Source organism: Myodes glareolus, chromosome 9 (assembly GCF_982192425.1).
Source record: "Myodes glareolus chromosome 9, mMyoGla1.1, whole genome shotgun sequence".
Classification (NCBI taxonomy): domain Eukaryota; kingdom Metazoa; phylum Chordata; class Mammalia; order Rodentia; family Cricetidae; genus Myodes; species Myodes glareolus.
Genome location: NC_142034.1, coordinates 23,703,513 through 23,730,799, shown reverse-complemented (window position 1 = coordinate 23,730,799; position 27,287 = coordinate 23,703,513). Strand labels below are relative to the sequence as shown.

General features: G+C 50.2%; 1 protein-coding gene and 1 long non-coding RNA gene across 7 annotated transcripts in view; one reads left to right on the top strand and one right to left on the bottom strand.

Annotated features, from left to right (window-relative positions):
• The window catches only part of Tns4 (tensin 4), a 22,775-nt gene extending 7,524 nt beyond the window's left edge, over positions 1-15,251 (bottom strand). Inside the window, exons 1-7 of one of the 4 annotated variants that reach the window (XM_087910016.1) lie at positions 15,112-15,251; positions 11,582-12,095; positions 5,424-5,796; positions 3,609-4,033; positions 1,976-2,062; positions 1,542-1,667; positions 128-220 (exon numbers count right to left, since the gene is read on the bottom strand). In XM_087910016.1, the coding sequence (XP_087766142.1) occupies positions 128-220; positions 1,542-1,667; positions 1,976-2,062; positions 3,609-4,033; positions 5,424-5,796; positions 11,582-12,008 (1,531 nt within the window). In that variant the 5' untranslated portion in view covers positions 12,009-12,095; positions 15,112-15,251. Of the gene's footprint in view, positions 1-127; positions 221-1,541; positions 1,668-1,975; positions 2,063-3,608; positions 4,034-5,423; positions 5,797-11,581; positions 12,096-13,290; positions 13,353-14,846; positions 14,984-15,111 lie in introns of those variants that run through there. The other 3 variants (XM_087910017.1, XM_087910013.1, XM_087910014.1) reach the window with 3 other exon arrangements.
• LOC125410866 (uncharacterized) lies at positions 15,036-27,287 on the top strand. 3 transcript variants are annotated; one of them, XR_015003821.2, is made up of 4 exons: positions 15,401-15,528; positions 17,224-17,355; positions 25,306-25,408; positions 26,214-27,287. It is a non-coding gene; the product is annotated as an uncharacterized LOC125410866 (long non-coding RNA). The 3 variants fall into 3 exon arrangements; XR_015738751.1 differs by lacking the exons at positions 15,401-15,528; positions 25,306-25,408; positions 26,214-27,287 and adding exons at positions 15,036-15,168; positions 18,370-18,633; XR_007235191.3 differs by lacking the exons at positions 25,306-25,408; positions 26,214-27,287 and adding an exon at positions 18,370-18,633.

Sequence of the window (27,287 nt, the reverse complement as noted above, 5' to 3'; positions counted from 1 at the left end):
AGACTGGGGAGGCTAGGGAAACTGTGGAGGCTGCAGAGACTAGGGAGGTGGGGAGGCCTGGAGGCTGGGGAGGGTAGGGAGACTGCAGAGGCTGGGGAGGTGGGGGGGGGAGGCTGGGGAGGCTTACCAAAGTAAGGCTCCTCATCTGCTCCTTTCAGATGCACCCCTTTGGCTGAAGACTCCACCAGGAAGTGACGTATAAGGTCAGCACTATCCTCACCTGGACAAAGAAGGAAGGAGTTTTTTTTTCAGAGCTTGATGTTAGCCAAAGCCTGGTCCGCAGGACCCCAACCACTTCTTCCAGATCCTTCTGAGGTTCGCAGGAGCCTCTGCCTCCCTGTGGGGCTGGACCTAGGAAGCCCGAGTTCATGGGCTCCAAAGTGGCAGCACCTTCGCTCAGATGAGGCCGTGTTTAGAAATGGCCCCAGCCCATCCCAGGTGCCATTATTTCCCATCAGCTCCTCCCTGCAGGAACAAGGCTGTCTTTGACAGGCAGCAGAGTGCCCTTTGACCTCACCAACCACAGCTTCCTCCTCCATTTGGGCTCGTGGGAGGCTCTTTGAAAAGCTTCCTTGAAAACCAACAGTGCCCCAGAGGTGGCTGATCACTCCCCACTCCCCACCCCCTGCTGTGGCTGTAACCCATACCCGGCACTCTCTCTACCACTGAGCCAAACCCCCAAACCCTTGCTAAGAACACAAGGTTGGTAGTCCATCCTCATTCTATGTCTTAATTCTTTGGGGGGTCTTGGGCTTAAGTGAGGGGACTGTTACCCTGGGACCTTATAGCATGGTCCCAGTTAGTTTTTCTCACCTAAACTCCCCAATGAGGTGGTTTCCAAATGGGAATGAGTCCCCTACATGCCTAGTTCTTACACAGGGTCTGGCATGTGGTAGACCCCTCAGAGATGTGTGTGCTGAGTTACCAGATAAGCCCATGAGCTCATAGGAGGGCAGACACGCTATCACACATATGTGATTAGCAGTTACATATGTGATAAACTCTCTCACATAGGATGAACAATTTTTTTTTTTACAAGACAGAGTTTCTTTGTAGCCCTGGCTGTCCTAGAACTCGCTTTGTAGACCAGGTTGTCCTCGAACTCACAGAAATCCTTCTGCCTCTGCCTCCCGAATGCGGGATTAAAGGCCACGGCCCAGCATGATGAGCTATTGAACACGTGGTGAGTTATTACAAGAATGATACGATATTGGGAGTGTGATAAGTCCATGCATACATTAGTCACAGTAGGTTGCTGGAGATAAATCCAGTCTAGACAGAAGTGCTCAAAAGACAGCCGGCTGAGGAGAGGCTGGGACCTTCCCCCTCCTCCATCCTTAAAGGGTGGAACAGGGAATCTGAGGAGGCGGGGCATCTTAGGCATTCAGAGATGCTCCTCATGGTGCCTAGGTGTTGGAGGGCAGCTGGGAGAGCCAGGAGACAGGACTCTCTTCCTGGGAGTCATCCTGATCATCATTGTCAAATTGGGACAGAGTCCACAATGGTGAGGACTTTGAGGTGATAAAGCAAAAAGTACATACCTGGTCGATTTGGGGCAGAAGCTGGTGTCTCCTGTACCTTCAGGGCAAGGCCAAAGGAGCCCCGGTAGGAGGAGCTGTCCCTGATGACGAAAGCACCTGGCTTCTCCTTCCTCAGCAGATCGATTGCTGGAACAGTGTTTGGTTAGAGGCTGATTCACTCTACACGGACACTCTCTCTGCCCATCCCCACAGGGTCCTCCCAGAGAAGTCACACAACCTTCTGTCCCCCAGAAGTCCTTGCTCCTGTCTACTTTCTGCAGGTTTTGCTTACTTCCTAATTCCTAATAAGGCCAGCAGGTCACCCACCCTCCCATGGGCTGCTATTTCCCACCTTCCTTACAACCGTGACCAAAGGTCCCATCTCCCTGCTGCATAGTACTCACTAGATATAGTTACGGGGACACTTGTCTCCTAAAATACATTGCTGGCTTTACCTTGCTCTCGAGTAATGCTTGGCTTAAACCAGTATTTGGATGTGTCCATCACGAACTTCATGGTGGGCTGCATGCCCTTGGTGGCACCTGGAGACAGGCAGAGAAGGGCACCCTGTAAACTGGGTAGAGGGTGGCTGAGAGACAAGCGGGGAGAATGCTGGAAACCTGTCCTGCTCCTCTTCCCAGGGATCCTATGCCACTCATCCTTCCTGATCACCCATCACCAGGGTCTCTCTAAATAGCCTAAGGAGGAAAACCCCACCGGAGCCGTGGCTCAGTGGGTAGAGTGCTTGCCTAGCACACATGAAGCCTTGGGTTCGATCCCTAACACGCCATACAACCAGGTGGTGGTTCATGGCTGTCATCCCAGAAGTTGGGAAGCTGAGGCAGGAGGATTACACTGAGGTCAAAGCCAGCTTGGCTACAGAATTAAGCCCTATCATAAAGGGTGGAAATAGTGTTAGTGTTGGTAGGATGGCTCAGTGGGCCATAGCTCTTGGCATGTGGGTCTGACAACCTGAGTTTGATCCCCTTCGACTCACGTCAAGGTAGAAAGAGTCAACCCACTTAAAAAAGTACTTTGACCTTCACATGTGCTTTGTGGCACGTGGGGCCCTCCGGTAATAGATAAAGTTTGTTGTTTGAAAGGCCTGGCTGAGGTGCCATTTTCTCGTTTGCCAGACAGCTGAGGGAGGAGAGTCTGGGACTACCCCAAGGGTGCTCCAGCTCAGCTTGTGTTTACTGCTTTGGGTTCTTTGAATGTCTATAGTCACAAGCTCCGGGAAGAAGGGTGTTTGCCATTTTGTGGTTTTCAGCCATCTGCGTTGGAATGCCTTGTCTCCATTCCCCACTTGCCCCTCTATGGTTTTGTCATCCGTGAACGTCAGAGTGAGGACTGATGTACTCACTGGCTCTCCTTGGGTTAGCCAGTTAGTCACTATGCATCTTTTCAGATTGCCCGAGGGTTGCCTGGTTCTGTTTCCTCCCTCTCTCCAGCTGCCCAGCCCTGGTTCCAGTCTCACAACCCTCCTGCCAGGCAGCTTCCATGGTAAACCATTACGTTTGCACTGCTGACCCCACATCCTCTTCCCTGCTTCAGTTTCTTATTGTCTAAAGAGTAAAACGGCCCTTGTTGTCTAAACAGCACAACCCACTTTTTAGTTTGGCCTCTGACACTCTGCCACAATCTGCCACTGTTCCCAGTGACCTGCACCTAACATCCCACAAATTTCCTTGCTGTGCTGTGCGGGCACACTGCCCTAGCAGTGCGGTCACAGTTACCTCTGCAAGGAATGCCTTTTACCCCTTCCTCTGGGTGCTGGCTAGTTTCAGTGTCATCTCCTCCATTCTCCAAGTTGCCTAATCCACTCCTTCATCTGTCACCTATGAAGCGTCTATACCTCTGCAAGGACCCTACTCTATGGTAGGTCTTGGGTTGGGTCACTCTTTCTAGACTGTGTCCATCTGTGTATCCTCACACCCTGGCACAGTGCTTGGTGTACCAACACTGCGGTAGTCAATAAAAGTGGGTAGTCGATAAAAATGTTAGCTGCCTGTTGCCAAGTCCCCTTGGTCTTTGACTAGTCCTCTTAACTAAACCCTCAGATGCTAAAGGTGTTGGATTACTACGTACCATCTGGAGATGCAGCGACAGGACCATCTGGTAGAGTCTGACTGTGGCTCTTGGTAGCCTGACAGGGGTGGCTGGGAGATGCTGTCCGAGGCTGGACAGAGCCCTGGTGTCCTGGTGTCTGCCGGGCTGGGGGAGACTGTGGTTCTGGGCATCCATTGATTAGCACAATGGGTACGTCCACCATAGAGTTGGTGACAGAAGGGGGGCAACTGCTGGCCTGCTCTTTGGCTACTGGAGGACAGTGGGCTGCTTGGGGCTGGCCCATGTTCGGTATTGGGTTGCTGGGAGCCTGGGCATCACCAGGTCTCCCACACTGGGACCCTCGGTCCAGGCTGTGAAGGCTGGAAGAGGAGCTGGCTGGACTCGCCAAGGATCGCGAAGACGACTGGAAGCTGGAGAGGCTTGAGAGCGGGAGGGACTGGCTGCTGCGGAAGAGAGCAGATGGAGTCTTAGGGTATCGGGTGGTTAGTGGGAACCAGAGCTATGTTCTGGAATCTAGCCATCTGGGGGCCCTATCTGGGGTCAAATAGAGCACTGCATATACACTCACCCTAAACCCAGAACAAAGAGTACCCCATCTGAATTTCAAGCGTGCAACAGGGTACAGAACCTTCCTCGGACCTGAGAACCTTTCGTCATTTAAGCAAGCTGGTGGGTTTAACCTCCAGCAGTTAGGCCGGTCTGGGTTCTTCCTGCATTCCCAGTCAGGCTGATCTGACAGAACCATCACAGACAGGAGGATCTCCATGCCCCAGCACCCTCAAAAGGCCTGCTGAGAGGCTGCTGCACCTGGGCTGGACATGCCTGTGGCTGGTGCAGGGCAGCTATCTAGCTGGAGGAGGCTAACACTGCTAGGCCAGCAAGCATGGTAGTGGATCCCTGGTTCCTATGCCTGGGGCCGCCATGGTCAATGCCTTTGAAGTTGGTGTGTGGGACTGAGGTCTTGTGGTTTGGTTATCCTGGATGGGCTGTTGTGTGATTCTACTGGGAGGCCTAAGATCAGGGAGCTGGGATCCCTTTAAATAAAGTTGGTGCCTCCTACCAGGTTTTGTCAGTAGCACGTGTGGGGGGGGGGCTTTCATTCCTGGTTGTTTCATCTCAGGCCCCCAAGTCTGTTTATACTCCTGAGATTTATTTATTAATTTTTCAAAAATTATTTATTTTGTGCATGTGAGGGTCTCGCCTGTGTGTGCGCCTGTGTGCTGTGTGTGGACAGTGCTTGTTGGGGGTCAGAGGAGGGCACTGGATCTCCCAGGACCGGAGCAACAGAGGATTGTGAGCTGCCTTGTGGGGGCTGGGAACTGAACTGGGGTCCTAAGCCAGAGCAGGCTGACATTGAGCTACCCCGAATTTTAATGACCTTTCCTCCAGATGGGTCATATGGTGGCTGGAAAGAAGACACGTGAGTCTCATTAACGTAGTACTCTATTCTCAAAAAGTTAATGGAAGCCATGAGTTCAGGACACTGAATTATGATTAAATGCTTTGAGGGGAATTTGAGATAGAAATGGCTGTGATGGTAGAAAAGACATGTATTCCTTTTTTTTTGTCTTTTCCTAGACAGGGTTTCTCTGTGTAGCCCTGGCTGTCCCGGAACTAGCTCTGTAGACCAGGCTGGCCTTGAACTCGCAGAGATCCAGCTACCTCTGCCTTCTAAGTGTTGGGATTAAAGGACTGTGCCACCACAGCCCAGACAACGTGTAATCTTTTATTCTTGATGCCCGTACATTTTGCTCACAGAACAGAGTGTCCTTCTGTTGTGTGTGTGTCCGTGTCCATGTGTGTGTCACCATGCATGCAACGTCATGAACTTACCTTCCAAATACATAGCTGACATCTGACGTGGGGCTGGCTGACAGCACAGAGACCCTGCTGCCCCGCTGGGGGGCCCTTGGCCCTTTCTCCCAGCCTGGAGGAGTGGCCAGTGGGGAGCCTGAGGCCCTGCTTTCCTGGCCAGAGCTGGAACTGCTAAGGGAAGATGGGGTGTGGGGAGAGGGACCCCTGCCCTGGTTCCCAGAGAAGATGAGGCTCTCGCTGCTGCTTCGAGTCTCTCGGGGAATGTCTCTGGAGAAAAGGAGGCTGCCATTGCGTGGGGAGCCAAAGGGTGGAGTCACACATGGGCTGGAGCAGCGTTGGGGACCGTCGAAGCATCTTGATCTGGTGGAGGTCACTTCGATGTACTTTATATCTTGTTGGGGGTGGGGGGAGAAAGAAAGCATTGGTGAGAGCCAGGAATCAGAGAGAATCGATGGGTGGAGTACTGTCTGGCAAAGGTGGTGGAAACTGGGGGTGCACAAGCTGCCCCCCCTCTAGAGGGTCATGAATCCTATCCATGGTTTCCCAGGATGGAAATTAGGGTAGGGCCCTGGAGAGCACTCAGTTTACTAAACACAGCTCATCCCTCCCCTATTCAGAACTGTGGAGTCCAGCCTGCCCTGGGTACTCATGGCTCCTTCCCATGAGCCCGTGGTGCCTGAACCCGGGGTCCTGGGTGGAAGTGGGCATTCTATCAGATGCACAGGGCTGGTGGGCTGAGTCAGGCTTGCTAGTTCAGGGGATGCAGAGACAGCCTGGCTTTGCAGCCACAGCCACACAAACTTGGGTGGGAATCTTGACATTACCTCTTTCTAGCCAGGAGGCACTGAGTAACTTTCCAGACCTCTCTTGGCCTCAGTTTCCTTATCTGCAAAGTGGAGATCTAGACCCAACCCTCTAGGGTGGTGCTGAGGAGCAAACACAGAATGAATGGAGCCTGGTTCGCGGCAGGCCTCCTCACGAAAAGAGCATTCCCTACCAGCTTCTCTTGGTGGTCCAGTGGGAGCCCCTCACAAGCTGAAATGGGGATCTTTGGCTTAAGAGAATGGAGCAACAGAGGAGACTCGGGGAAATGCACTGTAGGCTCTCAGAGGGCTGTGAGAGTGACAGATTTTTCCGGGAGGCTGGCAAGTTTCTTTCCTTCATTTAAAAAAAAAATTGTTGGGTGGTGGTGATGATGCACCCTTTTAATTCCAGCACTTGGGAGACAGAGGCAGATGAATTCCTCTGAGTTCAAGGCCAGCCTGCTCTACAAACCGAGTTCCAGGATAGCCAAGGCTGTTACAGAGAAACCCTGTCTTGAAAACCAAACCGAACCAAAACCTTTTGAGATACAATCTAGCTCCAAACTCCTTACATAGCCCAGGGTAGCCTCGAACTGATTCTGATAATCTTGTCTCTGCTTTCTAAGTGATCACAGGTAGAAGCCACCGCATCTAGTTTTTAATGTGTCAACTGGAGTACTTGGGATAGAACCCAGGGCTTCATGAATGCTAGGCAAGGCCTTTTATTGAGCTGCACCCCTCAGCCCCAGCTTCTATTTTTGTATTTATTTATTAATTGATTGATTTTTTGAGACAGGGTTTTTCTGTGTAACAGTCCTGGCTGTCCTAGAACTCACTATGTAGACCAGGCTGGCCTTGAACACAGAAATCTGCCTGCCTCTGCCTCCCAAGTGCTGGGATTAAAGGCATGCACCACCACCACCTGGCTAGCTTTCGTTTTTATAAAGACTTTATACCATTTATGCCCATAACCACCGCTAACCCTCAGCATGGCCCTTGGGTAGTCCAGACATTGGTTTTACAGAGGAGGTAACTGGGGTTGGAGATTAAGTGGAAGCAGAGCTGAGGATTCTTGCATCACTTCTGCCAAAGACAGGCAATTGCTAGCATGCAACACAGCGTAACCTGTCCTGTTACGGCAGCTCTATTAAAATGCTATTGATCGGGGGCTGGAGAAATGGCTCAGCGGTTAAGAGCACTGACTGCTCTTCCAGAGGACCCGGGTTCAATTCCCAGCACCCACATGGCAGCTCACAACTGTCTGAAAATCTGGTTCCAGGAGATCTGACACCTTCACACCAATGCACATAAAATGCTATTGATCCCCGTGTAACCAATAAGAACTCAAGGTTCAGCTAGGCTGAGTGAGTTGTCCAATGCCACAAAACTAAAGGAGTGGAGGGTCCCAATTTCTGCCCCTGAGCTGTGTTTGTGGCCTCTTCTAGGACAAGAAGAACTCTTTGGGATCCCATTCTAAGGCCTTCCTGGTGTTTGTCTGCTCTGGTGTGGGTCTCTTGACCTGGTGAGGCTCCTAGCCCCCAACTTCATGGGTCATAAAAATATCTAAGACCTTGCCTGGGAGCTGAGCAGGATGGGAGGGGCCTGTGCTGTGACTCACCCCCCCACTCCTTGTCCCGAGGTGAATATGGTTGGGGAGGTGGAGGCTCCCACCCCATCCCTGGGGTGCAGCCGCTGTTTACAGGCCTGTGGGGCAAGTCCCGGCAGTGTAGGGTGGATGCAGGCGCCAGCCGCAGGCCTGGTCGGTGAAGGGAGGGCATGTGGGTGGGGGGAGGAGAGACAGTTATTAAACAGCCTGCCCTTGGGACTGGCAAACAGCCTTGCCTGGCAGAAACTGCTGGAAAATGAAATGTGGGGACCTGATCCAAGGATGGGGTGGGAGGTCGTAGAGAGGATAAGGGAGATGGTGTTTGGGTCTAGGAGCCAGGATCCCTCTGGGGTGGTGACTCTGAAGGACAAGTATAAAGAGAGGTGAACAGGAGGCAAGGAAGGGGGGTGCTGACAGAGTTTCAGAGAAGTGCCGGGGGGGGGGGGTGCGTTTCAGAGGAGAAGCCTGTTGGCTTCTTCTAAGCAAACTCCAGTTTAAGGAGAGAGACAGAAACAGGGCTTTAAGGATAGGGACTAGCCTGATCTGCCACTTCGTAGGGGTGACTGAGGACCATGGCTTCTTTCCTCAACCTCAGCTAACACATCGATGAGACAAGACCCCTGTGATTTCCTTCACGGCAGCTGCAGGGACTCTGCACCCTAGGAGTTAATGTCCACGAACGATCTATTCAGCTGTGTCTAGGCAGTCACGAGAGGACGGCTCTAGCTTTACCAAGCGAGGAGGCCGGCGAGCCTCTGCTGCTTCCTGATGACAGGGTGCCTCGAAGGAGGATGGATGGGATGGCACCAGGGTGTGTGGGGGAGTTGGTGGGGGGTAGAATCCACTCTGAGGATGTGAAGATATAAGGAATCTCACCCAGAATTCTCGGCAGTGTCCTGGACTGTGAACTCCTTCTCGCCAGCATCAGTGGCCCACTGGAGGGTTTGGGGAGGCCGAGATGGGTACAGCGGGCCTGCGGTGTGGCATCTGCCACTCTTGGTAAGGGAAGACTAGCCGCTTGAGGGGGTGCTGACCTCGCTCTGATGTTTTAGGGAGGAGTTCTGAGGTTTGCGTGAGGAGCGTGTGAGTAGGGGTTGGAAATGAGGGAGCCTGTGGTTCAGAACTCTAGAGAGAGACTGGGGTAGGAGGCTGCCTGGTTGCTGGCTACCCTGGACTAATGAGCAAGACTTTGTTTTAAAAAAAAAGGAGAAAGAGGAGGAGGAGTAGGGGGCATGGCAGAGGGCAGTAAGGACCTCCTGGCCACTGCCAACCTTTCTGTACTCTTTGTTCCCCAGAGTTGGATGGACCCATGCTTCGGGTGGCAGGTTGTCCCCGGACAATCTGAGGATGGGGACCACTGCCCTGACAGTCATCTGCTCTTCACCAAGCCTTCAGCGGAGGAAGGGATGGTTGTTGTCTACCCTGCACCCCACCCTATGCATGCGGACTCCTAATACTGATCTTGCCCCAACTGGTCTTGGCCGGGTGGAATCCCTGCCTTGGGGCATGAACATTAAAACCTGGGCTGGCTCCTGCCCACGGTAATTAGGTCTAAAGCGCTTCCCCGCAGTGCTGTGCCCACGACTGGCCTTCAGCAGCAGAAGGGCTGCTGCAGGAGAAGACAGCTCCTGTAATAGGCTTGGCAGGAAGAGGGGAAGCAGTGGGAGGCCAGGATCCCCTGAAGGGTGCCAGAGGGCTTGGGTGCTGTGCCGACTTCTGTCTCAGAATCTAAGCTGCCCTGGGGCTGGCTGTAGAGGCAATCGCCCCACTCTACCACCGCTCACCAAGACTTGTGACAAATCCTTTCTCTTAATCGCTGTACTCTTGGAGGTAGGAACTCTTTATTTTGTCCACTTTATAGATGAGGAATCAAAGACATAGAGGTGACGTCAATAGCTTGCATCAGGTCAGCCTGAACCCAGGGGTCAGGCTAAACAGGTTCCTTATTCAAGCCCATGTTAACTTAGTTTTTCAGCTGTATAGTGGAGTCAAATTCTCCTCTCAGTGGGGTAGGTTAGGAAAATTCCATACAAGCCAATCATGGCGGTACACGCCTGTAATCCTAGCGCTTGGGAAGAGGAGGCAGGAGGATATGAGAAATTTAAGGTTATCTTGGGCTGCCTAGCATGTTGAGGCCAGCCTGGGCTACATGAGATCCTGCAGAAGAACTCAGCAGAGGGACAGGGCCTAGCATGCAGCAAATGCTCAGGAAGTGGATGTTAGCCTGGCTTCTGTGTGCACCCCCCCATTCCTGCTATCTGACCCCCGGGGACCTGCTTGATGGATTCCTCTGCTGCTCCCTCACTCCCAGAATACCCTCGAGATGTTTCAAGTGTGGGGAACCGAATCAGCACCCAGGGCTTCCCAGATTCCCCTGCCTGTGTGTGCTGGTGTCAGCTTGTACCAGATTGTTACGAGCTGGAGACTACAGGCTTCTGAAGGTGTCTAGCTGGTTGCCGAACTCGGTCATTATTAACAGCTGCATTCTGCAAACTGATAGTGAGATAGCTTACATTCAAAAACGAAAGCTGACCAGTTGCGGTGTTCAGAAGGGGAGGTGGAGTGGTAAGAACTAGGCTGGGCTACACAGACTCTTGTCTCCAGAAGATTTAAAAGAATAAAAAAATGAAAATATATGTGTGTAATACGGAAGATCAGACACACCCCAAACCCACACATTCTTACTCTCTTACTATAATGCAGGCTCTGAGATTTTATGGTTATTGTATTGGTACAGTGAGATTTTATTTCTTTTGTGCTGAGGGCAGTTTAGGTTATCACTGAGTTACATTCCCAGCTTTAAAAACCCCCTCCATGCCAATTTGGAGACAGGGCCTTGCTATGAACTGCAGGCTAGCCTAGAACTCACAACTCACCGCCCCGCCCCCGGTTCTAAGCCAGTGTCCAGGTGTGTGCCACTATGTCCTCTGATACATATGCTCTTCTACAGAGCAGGACTACTTCACTTTCAGTCGTACGCTCGGTGACGTCCTGTCAGTAGCTCAGAATTGGGAGAATTTACACCATGGAAATGGGCAGAAGCTTCAGACTGGGACTTGTGTTTCCCAAACAGGGAATCAGCAACCTTCTTCTTGTGTTCTGCCTCTCCCTCATCCCATCCATCTTGGGCCTTTCTCAAGAGATGGTCCCCTAAGCAGGGATCGGGGACCACCTAGAAATCCTACAATAATTTTAGGGGACCAGATTAGGCTATAAAGAGAAACATCAAGAGCTTAAGTAAGGGGGCTGGAGAAATGGCTCAGCGGTTAAGAGCACTGACTGCTCTTCCAGAGGACCCGGGTCCAATTCCCAGCACCCACATGGCAGCTCACAACTGTCTGAAAATCCAGTTCCAGGGGATCTGACACCTTCACACCAATGAACATAAAATAAAGATAAATAAATCATTAAAAAAAAAAGAGCTTAAGTAAGGTTCTGGGACTCTGCATTTAGGAAGCTCTTACTATGTGCATATCATTGTGGAAGCTGCTTACCTGGACCAGCACATCTGAGTTCTCATAAAAACCACATGAAACTGGAGTCTACCAGTTTCCAAACTCAGGGACCAGGCAGAGTTGGCTGGTGAGGGAAATCTGTACTTATGCCTTTTGGGCAGCAGAGAAGTCAGAAAGGTCAGAAGTCTGTTTAGGGCTCATTGTACTCCCCACAGGACAAGAAGCCCTGTGCCTCAAATTTCGTAGAAGAGCCCCTATTTGCTCGAGTTCTGTCTCCCAGTTCCCTTCTTACTTGTGCTCCCAAATCCTTACCTAAGGCTTCAGGTTCCTCCTTCTTGCTCCTTGAAGTGATGCTGCTGGCCTGCTCAGCCTGGGGACCAGCAGTCCCAGAGGGAAGCAACTGGAAGGTGGGGTCTAGTTCCAGGATCATCTGGTTGAGGGTCTCCAGTGAGAAGTCAATGCAGGAGTCGAGGTCCTGTGAGGTCCCTGAGGCCTGCTCCCCAGGGTGCTGCAGGGGGCAGTGAGCTTTGGCTTCTGCTTGCTGGGCAGGCTGGAACCTGCTAGAGGTGCCTTTGCAGAGTGTGGGGGCCATCAGAGGCTGGGTTCCCCAGCTCTCTGTGGTGTAGTAAGGACACAGTGCTGGGAGGCTGGGGTTGGAGCTTGGGTGCAGGGCCATCCTGGATTCTTCGCGAGGAGTCAAGCTGACCACATGACCTCCAGTCAGCAGGGAGCTGGACATGATGTGGCCGTGAGTCCAGCAGTTAAGCTCTGGCTTCTGATCAGCCTCACTTCTACCCCAGCGTTTGCTTCCAAGAGCTCCAAGAACCTGAAAGAGGAGGGTGGGATCTGAGTGACCTCTGTAGGTGAAGCCCCTGCCTGGGTTCTCAGTGAAGAACAAAGCATCTCATTCAGTTAAAGGCCCAGTTGGTTTCCTGGCTCTGACACTCACTAACTGTGGAAGTTTGGACAAAGGAAATAATTTTTTCCCTGTCTTAGTTCCTTCATGAGCTAGCCTTAATCATATGCTTAGGACAATGTCTGGTAGATCTAAGCCTATGCAAGTGATGGTTAAGTGACTTAAAGGGATGATTGCCATTCACTTACTATGTCATGCGTGTATTTCTAAACGAATGTGAGCTGATATGTATGAGGAACTACTAAGTTCAGAGGCTCCGAGAGTTATACAAAAAGCCCATTTCAAGTTGTTGTAACAACCTGATGAGGTGGGTGCCACTATTGTCCCATTTTGCAATGAAAAGAGCAGAGATACAGGGGAGGGGACTCGGAGGAGATTCTATGGCTCTGCTGGGAAGGCCAGGGAGGACTTCTGTGGAGAAGGAAGAAGACTTGCAAAGCAGAAAAGAGGGAGCTAACTGAGCATGGCGGGTAAGAACGAGGAGGCAAGGTAGTGTTCAAAGCAGCATATGGCATGTGCAAAGGCCCAGCGGCCAGATGGGAAGTCAAAGGTATCCAGGAAACAGAGGCGTTTGGGCTGGAGGGGCAGGGTGGGGCAGGTGGGCTAGCAAGACTCTGCTGAGACTCAGGCTCATCTCAGGACTGACAATTCAAACCTGGAGGTAAGAGAGAGAGCCACTGGGGAGTGATAGGATCAGGTGACAGTCATCCCCCCCCCCCCCCCCCGGGGCTCATTCAGAAAAAGAAATGCTCTTACTTGCTATCTCCTTTCCTGTGAAAAGTTCTTCCTGTTGTCTAACCTTGATGCTACATACTTGTTTCTCTTGATGCTATGTACTTGTTTCTCGGGGACTGGTGTGTAGGGGAGGAGGTAAAAGGTCCTAGGACAGACTAGTGAGAAAACTGGGTGGGACAGGAACGTGCCGACCTTAAGCCTCGCTGCCTCCCTCCTGTGTCAGAGGGTGAAGCCACAAGGTGATGCATGGGAAACCGGGAAACCATTGGACAGTTCCGGAGATGACTTAGAAATTGGGGCTTACGGAGTATGACACCCTCGTAAGGGGTTCCCGGTTACAGAGCACCCCCATCAGGTGCCAGGTACTGACCAACATGCCGTGTCCAGCAGGCGTTCCAGCCAGAGCCTCTGTCCTCAGTCCATTCTGCCCCTGAAGATACCCAGACTCAAAAAAGTCAATAAAGTTTTAGGGATCGGGTGTGGTGTACACACCTGTAATCTCTGCAAGAGAGGTAGAGGCAGGAGGATGAGGAGCTACACAGAGAGTTCGCGGCCAGCTGGAGTCACATGAGATCCTGTCTCAATCCCTCACCACCCACCCACCCAACCAACCAAATAAACAACAAAATTTCGAAAGGAACCAACAGAGGGTTTAGATCTGGGATTTAAAATCTAGGCTTTGGACTTTGGTAATCTTAACTCCTTCAGCCACATAGAGTTCAAAGGCAGAGGGGACACAGAGAAGGGGCCCTGATATGCCAAATGACAAAAAGCCTGGCCTCTCTGCACCCTGCCTGGCCCTGTTCCTCACCTCAGGCTCCTATGGCTTTGTTATCTGACTTCTTGGCTGGGTCCAGGGGTGGGGATGCCATGTGGGGAAGCATGTCTATAAATGCAGTGGAAGGGAGCTGGCCTGAGCTCCTTCCTTGGGGGCAGCTGAGGACACAGAGCCCAAGCAAGACACAGCTTTTCCCATATAGTCTCCAAGAGTCCAGGGAGCAGGCGCAGCTTGCAGGGTTCACTGCCAGGGCTACAGAGGAGGCTGGGGAGAGTGAGCAGAGTGCACTGGAGCCCGCATATCCCCCATGACCAGGACATGTGCATCCCGAGGCTGTCTCTGTGCCTCTCCAGACAGCTCTCAGTGGTTTTCCCATCGGGCGGTGACCTGACAATCACAGACACTTGACACTCCTTCTATTTCCCAGCAGTTGTGAGGGGGGAGTACTGGCAAGGCTGAGGGACTTGCCCAGGCTCCGAGTGTGTGTCTGGGAGTTCACGGTGGGTATTCTTGCCTCTGACAGTTCTCCACCATCACCCTGCGCTCTTCCCACAGGCGTAAGGTCTCCCCTACCTCAGCCCCTTTTGGGATTCTGGAACCAACTGGTACGTGAGAACCCAAGGAGACACCCAGGGCAGGAAGCCCTTTCGCAGATTCACATCTAACCTTCCCAAGTCACCCCTGGTCCCAGGCACGGGCTCCTCTGCTCCTCTGGGATGTTGCTATACAGCCCGGGTCCTCCCAGTGTACCTCTCTAGCTGGTTCCTTTCTGCTCTAAGTCTTAGGGAGGAGTGCCTGGGCGCGTGCACACACACACACACACACACACACACACACACACACACACACACACACACGCCTGTGTCTCAGGAAGAATTCCAGTTAGCTCTGCCCTATTTACAGCTCCCTCCTACCTTCTCCTCTTCAGATTCTAACTCTGTTTCTTTCTCTTCTCCTCCCCAAAACTCCAGGGGCAAAGACCTCCTGGGGTACTGGGAAAGTCCTATGATCTTCCTTTGCTGAACTCTTTTTTTTTTTTCTTTTTTAAACTTATCATGGCCATCATTTAAGCCCAGGTAGGGAAAGCAGGGGATGAAATTCCAATCTCCCCAAAGCACAACCCCAGGACCCCTATCCTTTGAGCCTACCTTCTTGTTGTCCTTTGCCTCCCCAAGATCCAGGAAGCCTCACCTGGGGCAGCAAGCAAGGCCTGCGGGACAGCGGACTGTCTCCTAGTCCCGCCAGTCTCAGAGCTCTGCCTGGGAGTCAGGACGCCTGGGTCTGTCCAGGCTCTAATCTGGCGTCCAAGACTCCAGGCCAAGACCGAGACCCCTGCACCCCGGCTGCAGCCTTAGATCTCTTTAGGCTGGACTGAGCTCCCCCACCCACACCCAAATGAGTAAAGGCACTTACCTGTTCACGATCCCCGCTGCACTCACGGCTCCCAGGATCAAACTGTGCTGAACTCAGGTAAGTCAGGACAGCAGGCGCCAGCAAACCTCAGGACCCGCCTTAAGGATAGCCCGCCCTCCGCCCATCCCCCTTCTCACCCGAGGCCCTACACGTGGCCTTGACAGCGACCGGCCCCGCCCCAGAGGTGTTTTAACAGTCCAGGTGGGGCAGTCACAGGCTGGGAGGGGTGTGTGTGTGTGTGTGTGTGTGTGTGTGTGTGTGTGTCGCGCGCGCGCGCGCGCGTAGGTGGACGAGGGGTGGGAGCGTTGAATGGCGGGCTGGCCTAGTAGGCCCCGGTTAGGGTATGTGTAGGGGGCTCCAAGCTCCCAGTTAGGCCCTTCCCGTGTACCACGTGGTCAGGAGGATGCCCAGACCAAGGTGTGCAGCGGGCTTCCCCTTTCATCCTGAGGTGGCAGGAGGAAACAGTGGGCTGACTAGACAGTGAGAACGGGAGCTTCTACTGGATACCCTTCCCCAGACCTATCCCGTGGATCTGGACGCCTCTACTGGGCCCTCGTGTTGTCTTTTCTAACTTTCTGTCCTGTTACAAGGCCACCTCTAGCCAGGGAATCAGGTTTCTGACTCCAGTGAGGAAGCTGGAAGGCCCTGGAGGGTTCTATCAAGGGCACGCTGCCCTGCTCGGTAATTCACTCTCCCAAGAAGCTCTGCTAGGTGGAGGGCGGGAAGTCACCCCCTCCTTCTCCAGGACTCCAACTCTCTCCCTGCCAGGGGTCCTCAGGACGTTGTGAGGGAGTGTCCAGCCAGGATGAGTGGTAGAGCCCCATGGGGCAGGTTTTCAGCCTGAAGACACTGGGTGACACCAGCAGGCTGATCTGCAGAGTGGGCTGCCCAGCATCTCTATTAGGTTCCGCAGTCTGCTTTCTGGAACGCTTTCTGTTGCCCTATGGCTTTGCAGAATCATGTTGAGCCAGCGTGCCCACCACAAAATGGAAGCTGGACAAAGTGGTCAAGCCTTCTCTTCTTGAGAGCAGCACAGAACGAGATCGGCAAGGATCCCTGTGATCCCACAGACACCAGCTTTGGTGAATGCAGGTGTAGTTTTTTTTTATGAAGAATTTGGCTAGCTGCAAGCCAAGGCAGCCTTGGTCCGCTGGCTTTGGCTTAGTTGGCAGGTGGGAGGACCAACTGCTAAGCTTTTTGGGTGGAAGGGTTGGGCTACATGGAGGAGAAATGGCCTGGGACTGTAGCTCAGCTGATACATAGCTTGCCCAGCATGTAGGAAGCCCTGGGTTTGATTTTTCTCTCTCTCTCTTTCTGCAATTAGACCTTTTGGTTCACATGCAACCACTTCTTTCAGCTTAGCAGGCTCAGAACTCTGATTTCAGTTTCAGCGGCCCAGCAGACCTTGCCCAGTCCCTCTGCCCACCCCCGGCGCTGGACACAAGAACATTCTGAAGGGGATGATATGTCTTTGTATATGTGTTGGTAGGACTGTCTTCCTCACACTGTTGCCCTGATGGGTTACGGTCTTCCATCAGCATACCTGGGGTAAATCTCTTGCTATGCTGCTTAATTCTTTTTCGATTTGATGATATTTTGGTGAAGGATTTGGCACCTGTACTCCTGAGGGCTATTGTTCTGCCGCTGTTTTCTGCTCGTGATATCTTTGGTTTGGGCGTTAGGGTAACTCCTGACAAATAAATGGAGTCAAGAAGGACCCCTCTTGTGCTGCCTTCTGAAAGGGATGTGGAGAAACTGGTGTGGTTTCCACTCTCCCTCCCCTATCTTTCTTTAACTGAGTCTCACTACACAGACCAGGTTGACTTGAAACCCACAACCTCCTGCCTCAGCCTCCAGAGAGCTGGGATTATAGGCACGAATCGACATAGCCTGCTTTCTTTAGCCTCAACTACATTATTTCTCTGGCTTCGGCTCTGCATTTATCTTCCTAAGAGAAGGGATCCCCTAAGCAGAATGTTTAAAGATACATTTAAAAAACAAAACCTTTCCTTTCTTTGATGTTTCCTTCACTTTCCTCAGGAAAGAAGAGGGAAAACTGATTAAGTAAACAAGCAAAAAGTGCTATTTCTGATAGTTTTTTCTTCCTTGTAGGAGCTCCATTTTGTGTGCTTTTATATATTTGTCTCTGCCTGGGTGTGTCCGAGTGAGTGACTGTCAACTTGACACAGCCTAGAATCACGTGAAGAAAACAAGCCTCAACTGAGTAATAATTGACTTTATCAGGTTGGTTCATGAACAAGCCTATGAGATATTGTCTTAATTGATGTAGGAAGGCCCAGTCCACTGTGGGTGGTGCCCCTTCTTGGACAGGTGGTCCTGAGCTACTACTGCAGAAGAAAATAAACTAAGCATAGCCTGTGAGGAAGCCAGAGAGCCAGTCAGCAAGCCGCATTCTTTCGTGTTTTCTGCTTAGGTTCCTGCACTGCCTTTCCTTCTGTCAGAGGTGTAAGAAGAAACAAACCCTTTCCTCCCCTGAGTGGCTTTCGGTCAGAGTGCTTTTATCACAGTGACAGAAAGCAAACGTGTGTGTGAGAGTATGTGTGTGAGTGTGTGAGAGTGTGTATGTGTGTGCACACGTGTGTGTGTGCGTGTGTATGCATGTATGTGAGTGTGTGGTGTGTGTGTGTGTGAGTGCGCATGTGTGTGTGTGAGTGTGCATGTGTGTGAGTGTGTGTGAGTGTGCATGTGTGTGAGTGTGTGTATGTGTGTACACGCGTGTGTGAGCCTGTGTGTGAGTGTGTGCATGCATGTGTGCGAGTGTGCGTGTGTGTAGTATGTGTGTGTGCGCGCACGCAGTGTGGTGTGTATACGTGTGTGCGAGTGCGCGCGTGTGTGACTGTATGTAGTATGTGTGCATGTGTGAGAGTGTGTGTGAGTTTGTGTGTGTGAGAATGTGTGTGTGAGTGTGTGTAGGCGAGAGATCAACTTCAGGTGTCTATCGTGAGGAGCCATCTACTCTTGTTTGTTTTTACTGTTGAGACAGGGTCTCTTAATGGGATCAATTAGGGCAGGCTGGCTGGCCAGTAAGCCTCAAGAATCCCTGTGTCATTGCCCCTCAGCACTGGGATTACAAGGTCATGCCTTTGCACCCTGTTTTTTATGCGGGTGCCAGAAGCTGAACTCAGGGCCTCAAGTTTTCACAGCAGGCATTTCACTGAGCGAGAAACCTCCCTGGTCTCAGAAAACTCCATCGTTCATTCAAATATATTTATTGAGCACTCTTGCATTTCGGCACAGGATACAGAAATGAAGGGACAAGATTGCCGACTCCAAGGAGCTCACTGTCTGCGAGGAGGAAAGGTTTCAGTCTCAGTCTGGTGCTGGTCTGCCAAAGACCGGGGCTCCACTATCCTATCTGGCAGCCATCAGTCAGGTGCAGCTTTTGGATTAATGCACACTGAGAGAGCTTTGGGATAAAATGCAATTTAGATGTTACTAGCTTAACATGAAGGATGTAAGCTGTAATATTCATAATTAAAAGTTTATCTATTTTCTGTGTGAGGTGGATTGGGACTCTGTGCCACCGTATGCATGAGGGGGTCAGAAGACAATTTGTGGGAGTCAGTTCTCTCCTCCACCACACGAGTACCAAAGATCAACCTCAGGCTTAGGGCTTGGCAACAAAGGCCTTTCCCCTCTGCTGAGCCATCTCATTAACCCTCTTACTCATAATGTTTTATCTCAGTGCTGTGTTGAAATGACGATGCTTTGTGGCTCTTGGGTTAAATAAAATAGGTGATTAAAATTAATTTCATCTGTATCAAATGACCACAAACCCAGTGACTTTAAACAACCAAAATATGTTGTCTCACAGTCATGAGCTCCAAATCCAGCTAGGACACGTAGCTTTTGGAGGCTAGAGGGGAGGATCCACTCCTTGCCTCTTGCAGCTTTTGGGAACTGCCCGGAGTCCTTGAATTTGTGACTGCCTCCCTCCCGTCTCCACTCTGGCCAGTCTCAATCCCCTCTGTCCATCTGGTCCAAGGCCACTTGAGAAGGCAGCTACGGAATCATGGATAATCAAGGTGACCCTCGTCACCCTGACATCCTTAATTACATCTGCAAAGGTCCGTCCCCATCTCCCACAATTTAATTACTATTTAAGGTGCTAAAGGGTAGGACCTGATATATTCGATACCTTTGGATGCTTGTTATCCAACCTACTCTATGTGTGGCTTGCATTATATTCCTACGGAGCAACTTCAGCCCATAGTAACCCAAAAAAGCCCAGGAAAAGTGTCATAGATTCAAAAAGGGCAGAGGGTTTTTTATTTTTTTTTCATTGTTGTTGGTTTTGGTTTTTCAGGACTGGGTTTCTCCACATAGACCTGGCTGTCCCGAAACTCACTCTGTAGACCAGGCTGGCCTCGGACTCACAAAGATCCACCTGCCTCTGCCTTCCAAGTGCTGGGATTCAAGGTGTGCACCCTCACTGCCTGGCCTCAAATAGGGCAGACGGAATTGGAGGGGGCATTCCCAAGAATCCCTTGGAATCATTGCTGTAGTGGGAACACAGGTGAGCTTGGCAAACTTGCTGAGGGAGAATGTGTGCATAGTGTGGCCCCCCCACCTAACTTCCTAGTGAGCACTTCTGAGCTATGGCGCATGAGTGCTAGACACTGCGTTCCTCAGACTCCTTTGCTGTTAGGATCTTGCTAACATAGTTATGTCTGCTATGCAGACTTGGGGGTAAGGAGTTGGTACAAGAAGCATCTTCCTTCGGATGGTCAGCATGGTGTGGACACTGGAACTTTGCACAGCTGCCTTCTGGTATCCAGTCTCCAGTATGGTGGCTACAAAGTTGTTGAAATGACTTTTCGATCCCCTGATCAGTTATGAGCATGGTTCTGGAAGTCAGTGGTCCCTGAGTGGTTCCTCATTTTTTTTTTAAAAAGCTCCCTGACAGTACCAGAGAGGCACAGCTTCCCCAGGGATTCTTTCAAGCATGTTCTTCCGGGATCTGCTGCAGACGTAGCTGACTTCTCCAGCCTTTCCAATGCGTTCTCTAGCAAAGGATAAAGGCATAAAATTCTTTCTGTTCAAATTAGCTAGAATGGGGTTGGAGAGATGGCTCATTGGTTAAGAGCATTGCCTGCTCTTCCAAAGGTCCTGAGTTCAATTCCCGGCAACCACATGGTGGCTTACAACCATCTGTAATGAGGTCTGGTGCCCTCTTCTGGCCTGCAGACATACACACAGACAGAATATTGTATACATAATAAATAAATAAACTTTTTTAAAAAAAAAACACAAAAAACAAAATCAAAACCAAATTAGCTAGAATGGCCCCTGTCTTGGTTAATTTTCTATTGTTGTGATAAGACACAATGACCAAGGCAACTTAGAAAAGAAGGTGTCTATTTGGGGCTTACAATTTTGAAGAGTGAGTTCATGACTATCATTGTGGGGAGCATGGCAACAGGCAGGTGGACATGGTGCTGGAGCAATAGCTGAGAGCTCACCTCTTGAGACACAATCATGAGGCAGAGACAGCTAACTGGGAAAACCTTGAGCTTTTGAAACCTCAGTGACACACCTTTTCCAACAAAGCCACACCTCCTAATTCTTCCCAAACAGTTCCACCAACTGGGGACTAAGCATTCAAATACATGAGCCTATCAGGGTTGTTCTCATTCAAACCCACAACCCCTTTCCGTGTAGCTGACTAATGCAGTGGGCTGGGATTGGAGAACAATAGGCCATTATAGGTTGGTCTAGGCAGCCTGGATTTTCTGCTGTAAGCAATGAAAATACAGGAAACAACATCTACAGGCAGAAAAAGCACAGGGAGGAAATGGAATGGAATGACAGTCTTTCCTCAGGGAAGTCTTTTTGCTTCAGGGGAGGTTGAGCCACTCCACAGGTAGCAGAAGTACAGGTGCGCTCTCTCTCTCTCTCTCTCTCTCTCTCTCTCTCTCTCTCTCTCTCTCTCTGTTTTTGAGGCAAGGGTCTCATTATTATAGCCCGGGTTGGCCTCAAACTCACAACCCTCCTGCCTTAGCCTCTCAAGTGCTGGAATGACGGGCATATGCCATTATGCCTGGCTTGTGACCAACCTAAGACTTTGGGGAGAGGTATTCTTACGACCGCCCTGGGTATTTAGCCTCCTGGGCATCAGAGGCTTTATTTGCAGCATGCCAATCTAAAATTCACAGCAGAAAGGACTCTTCAGCAGAGACTGCTGTGGTCATCTTGGTAACCAAGGACCAAACTCCATGTTAAGGTCCAGATAACAAGCAGAAAAAGGCCACGGGCCCAGTCTCTGGCTGTCTGAATTCACACGGCCTCCACTGCCAATTTGCTGCGCTGACCAAAAAAAAAAAAAAAAAAAAAAAAAAGAGAGTGACTTTTAGTGTCCTTTGAAGTCCCCCTTAGCCTGAACTGGCAGCCTTTAGCTCTTTCTTCTTAGCGGGGGAAGGGTGAGGAAGAGAGAGAGAGGGATTTTTTTTCTTTTTGGTTTGTTTTTTCTGTGTAGCCCTGGCTATCTTGGAACTAACTCTGTAGACCAAGCTGACCTCAAACGCAAGAGATCTGCCTGCCTTTGCCTCCTGAGTGCTGGAATTAAAGGCATGCGCCACCACCAGCCCAGCAAGCTCTTTTTCTAGGGGTAGGAGATCACTTCTCTACAGTGGGGCAGCTCCTGCCCTCAGTTAATTCTTTCAGGCTTGTGACTTCTAACCTACAACAACACACATGCCTGAAGCCTTAATTGACCCCTTGCCCCTGCAGGATAGGCCAGGCCCAGTCGAGGGACATCTTTACGACATGTGTCCACACCCTGGGCAGAGTAGGACCCATGTCATCTCTAGTGCCAGGACTGGAGGGAACACAGGCACTGCCAACATCCTTCAATTCAGGGTTTATTGTTCATATAAACCATCAATAAAAGATGTGGAGTAGTCACGCAGCTCCCGTCTGTTTGTATGTGCATACACAGAACTTTTATAGAAATACACACGAACTACCCATGTGAACGTATACAAGTACTTACATTATGAAAACGCATGTCCATTTTCAAATATACACATGACATATAAGTTCATACAGGATATTACGCACATCATAAAACTATAAAGAGACCACAGAAAATGAACAATATCTTAAAATGATTTCATGGTGTTTCATTTAGCTCACATCCCTTTTTGCTCTCCCGATGAGAACAACGTGATTGAATATGCTTGTTTATTTTTGAAAAATCTTGGTTTTACACTTTGCGGGGCCGGGATTTGAATGCCTTATTTAAAATCTGGTTTATTTCAAAGTTCAGTTTTTTAATGGCTGCCAAGGATGGAAAACAGGCCTCACGAAGACACCTAGATCCAGACGGACGAGGTGCGTTGTGGGGCTCAGTTCAGGAAATCGTGACATTAATTTTCAATTTTATCCACCAATTATGGAGAGGCTTTGTTCAAAACTGGCTTGCGAATTCCCATCTTCTCTCATGTCAATCAGCTGTTCTCACGGAGAAATTGGAATAATGTTGCATTTTAATACCTCCGGCAAATGGATTTTAAACCCACTCAAACTCTTCATTTAGAAAGTTTTTTTTTTAAGCAAATTAAAAATTTCTTTTCTTTTTTGTTCCTTGTTTGAAGGGCAGATATGAAAGATCTTGGAAATGCATGAGGTTCTTAGCTACCAAAACCATGAAATAACGAGAATGCTTTTAAACTTGGTCTCCAAATTCCCCGATGGATTTACCTTCCTTTCCCAACAGTTGCTTATTTGATACCTCTCCCAGCTTTACCTTTCTGCTGGCAAGCACAGATGCCTGTAGAAACAGGTCCACTACAGTCTGCTTGATAGGCAGAACCTCATTTTTCCTGCCACACAAAATCTCGTCTTCCCTGGGGGAGACACTGCTGTTTTCTTGTCATATTACAGAAATCTCTTTCAGCTATTTGCCTACCTTAAAGTGTGTATGCACGCGCGAGTGCATATGCAAGTGCAAGGTTTCACTCTGTAGTCCACACTGACCTGGGACTCACTGTGTAGGCCAGACTAACTTTGAATTTGTAGGTGGTCCTCCTGCCTCAGCCTCCCGAGGGCTGAAATCACAGGCATGAGCCAACACGCCCTACAACGGCTACTTTTCAAGGAGTATTCATTTAGCTTAATTAGACATTGAAAACTGTGATTTCATTGGAACTGGGCACAGGGAAGCATTAGCATGCCACAGTATATTAAAAACAAGCAACAGAGTGAGGATAAGTCTGTCAAGTCCTCTGCCTAATGGAATATTTTCACTCCTTCCAGAGACTGACTCATGCAGGGGATATGTCAGGCCAACAATCAGGAGGACGTGGGTCAGGCTAGATGCCAAATGTTAGAAGTCTTGAGTTTCTTGCTTTTGGATAGAAATACATATATATTAAATTCTAACTTTCTCTCCCACATTCGGCACAACACTGCTTGGAGGACACTCTCGATGGAATGTCAGGTCAGCTAGGACTGGGGCTAAAGAACCCTTTGACACCTGAGTGACAGAGTCAGCAACCTCTGGACGTTCCTTCTAGGGTCCTCTTTGCTGTGTGTGTGGATGTGGGGCCGTGGGCGGTGCGATCCCTTCATCCTCTCTGCTGTGTGTGGATGTGGGGCTGTGGGTGGTGTGATCCCTTAATCCTCTCTGCTGTGTGTGGATGTGGGGCGGTGGGTTGTGTGATTCCTCCATCCTCTTTGCTGTGTGTGTGGATGTGGGGCGGTGGGTGGTGTGATCCCTTCATCCTCTCTGCTGTGTGTGGATGTGGGGCAGTGGGTAGTGTGATTCCTCCATCCTCTCTGCTGTGTGTGGATGTGGGGTGGTGGGTGGTGTGACCCCTTCATTCTTTCTGATGTGTGTGGATGTGGGGCCATGGGCGGTGTGATCCCTTCATCCTGTCTACTATGTGTGTGGATGTGGGGCTGTGGGTGATGTGATCTCTTCATCTTGTCTACTATGTGTGTGGATGTGGGGCCGTGGGTGGTGTGATCCCTACTCCTATTCCCTCTCCTTCATCTACACTGAGTATCGTCCTGTGGCTTCAGGAATGGAGCCAAAGGGATCTACCCGTGCTCCATTGCGGGGCCAGGACTGGACCGCTGACATCTCTGCTGTGCTCTCTGAGGGCAGCACTGGGGGGATCTGAGAGCGGCTGCATGTGTGCTGCCCGTGTGCTTAGTTCTGCCTATCCACACTTTCCTCTTGCTCGTCCTTGCTCACACAGGATGGGCAGGCAGGAGTCACAGACTCAGAGAGCATCACTCAGACACTCTCTGGACCAGGGAATTTGTGTTTGGCTTTGGGAACCAGTTTGCTGATTCTTACACCTGAGAGCTAGATCTAAAAGGAAAACCAGACACTGTGTCCACAAATAGAGCAACGGGGTTAAGGGTAGGGGTATGCCACTATCGTCTTCCGGCCTGCCCTGCTTGGACTCTTCAGTTTTCCTGAAGGAAGCATGGGGCCAATCTTGAGGGCATCTGTACCTGTGTTCTGTTCCTGACTAGGTGCAGCAATGACCTAAACTTCTGGACTGACCGCCCAGGGGTGGCCAGGAGTGGGTGTCCTTGACCAGTTTGTGAGCTATCCTGCGTGGCCCTAGGCCCATCAGATGAGCAAATCTTCCTGCTGAGTTGCCACTGACTGGAGAAAAAAACCATAAGGCTAGTGAGATGGTTCAGTGGATAAAAGTGGTTACTGGGAGCGTCTGAAGCCCTGAGGTCAATCCCTGCAACTGCAGTGGAAGGAGAGAACTGTTGTCTTCTGACCTCCACATATATGTCATGGCATGCAGGTGTCTGTACTCACACACACGTACATACAATAATAGTAAAGAAACAATAAGTAAAGGAAAACAATAAGTAAAGGAAAAGTACTCTGCTGAGTTCGGTGGAGGCGGAGCCTTTAACCCCAGCACTCAGGAGGCAGAGGCAGGCAGATCTCTGTGCATTAGAGGCCGGTCTAGTCTACAGCGCAAGTTCCAGGACAGCCAGGACTACACAGAGAAAGTTTGTCCTAAAAACAAAACAAAACAAAACAAAACAAATGAAAAACAAAGACAAAAAAAAAGGAAAGAAGGAAGGAAGAAGGAAGGAAGGAAGGAAGGAAGGAAAGAAAGAAAGAAAGAAAGAAAGAAAGAAAGAAAGAAAGAAAGAAAAGAAAGGAAAAGTGTTTACTGCTTGTTCTCCTTCTAGGTGACCCAGGGATCTCCGCCCTGCTGCCCCACTGCACTGGGTGGCCCCCCACACACCTGGAGCTATGAGTGATTATTGTTCTACAATATCTGACAGAAGCAGTGTAAGTGGGGAAAGATTTATTTGGGCTCGTGGTCTCAGAGGGTGTTGGTCCATTCTGGCAGGGAGGTCATACTGGAGTCACTTACTGCATGATAGTGAGAGCGTGCGGTAGAGGCTTCACGGCACAGGGGAGCGGAGAGCAAGGCAGAAACCAGGGGATGCTCATAGCTGTCAACATCCGCCTCTATTGATTTCTGCTAACTACACCTGAATTCCTAAATCGTCACAGCCTCTCAAAGCAGCACCCTCAGTGGAGAATAAAGGGTTTAAAGTATGACGCCCTCCCCCCACTGTGGAGCATGTTTAAGATTTAAACCATAACAGCAGGCAACAAACATGGTAACCAGCATGCTGTGTGCTGACCAGATTCAAATTTTCTTTCTCCTAGACTGCCCTTCTCAGCTTCCTCTGCAGTTAGGTGAGGTCATGGACTGAGTTACAGCCAGTATGAGTCTCAAAGGCGAGAAGCCATGCTGTGTTCTGGTTTGCTTCTAGAAAAATCTGCCTTGATGGGCTCTCTGCTGGCTGGTCACTTGGGGAATAGCCCAAAGAGCATGTCAAGAGTCTTACTGTGCTGGGATGGAAAGGGATTGGATTCCTGTGTAACTAGCAGACATGAATGACACAAAATTAACTGATTGTGATTTATTTATGCCTCAAGCGAGGAACCATTAGTGGAAAAAAAATGAATTAACTTTGTTTGAACTTTAAGCATGAAGTTGAGTAATTGTGTTTTTATTTATTAAATGTTGTTATGAATTCCAAGAAAAAAATAACTGATTAATTAAGGCGTTCTCTTGTGTCAGGTGGCGGCGGCGCATGCCTTTAATCCCAGCAGTGGGAGGCAGATCTCTGAGTTTGAGATCAGCCTGGACTACAGAGCGAGTTCCAGGACTGCTACAAAGAGAAACCCTGTCTCGGAAAACAGGCTGTGCTTAAACTTGAGACAAGATCCCCTGCCTCAGCATCCTGAGTGCTGGGATTGCAGGGGTGGAGTTAGTCCATTGGACTGAAGGAACTCCACATCCTGAAGAGCCCTAGGAGTTTAACTTTGTGAGACCCCCAAGCAAGGAACTCAATGAGCTCACATGGACCTCTGTCTTGTGCAGGTGTGACCTAATAAGAGGGTCGGACTGGGAAGGTGATCCAGTTGGCAAAATGCTTGCCCTGCAAACCTGAGGATTGAAGTTTTGCTCCTTAGAAACCGTGATAAAACCAAAACAAAAACCCTTTACCAAGAAGCTATCAGCAATTGATAACTGCTGGCAAAGGAGAAACCAGTCTTCCCCAGTGGAGTGTCACGGGTGTACAACCACACTCCAGGGGAAACCAGTGGAGAGTCACAGGTGTACAACCACACTCCAGGGGAAACCAGTCTTCCCCAGTGGAGTGTCACGGGTGTACAACCAACTCCAGGGCAAGCCCCATGCCCAGGAATAGGTGACCAACACAAAATGAATTCCATTTTGTTTGTTAGTTTAATTTTGGTATTTTTGACTTTATTGGTTTTTTGATTTTCTTTTTCTTCAGTTTTTTTTTTTTTTTTTTTTTTGAGACAGGGCTTCTGTGTAGCCCTAGACGTCCTGTAACTCGTTCTACAGACCAGGCTGTCCTTGAACTCAGAGATTGCCTGCCTCGGCTAAGATAAAAGAGCCAAGCATTTGTGGCATTTTATGTGCATCGGTACTTTGCCTGCGTGTATGTCTGAGGGTGTCGGGTCCCCTAGAACTGAGCCGCCCTGTGGGTGCTGGGAGCTGAGCCTGGGTCCTCTGGAAGAGCAACCAACCAGTGCTCTTAACTGCTGGGCCATCTCTCGAGTCCCTTGCAGTTATTTTTTTTTTTTAAAAGAGAGAAAGAACATGAAGCATAAAGTTGGGTAG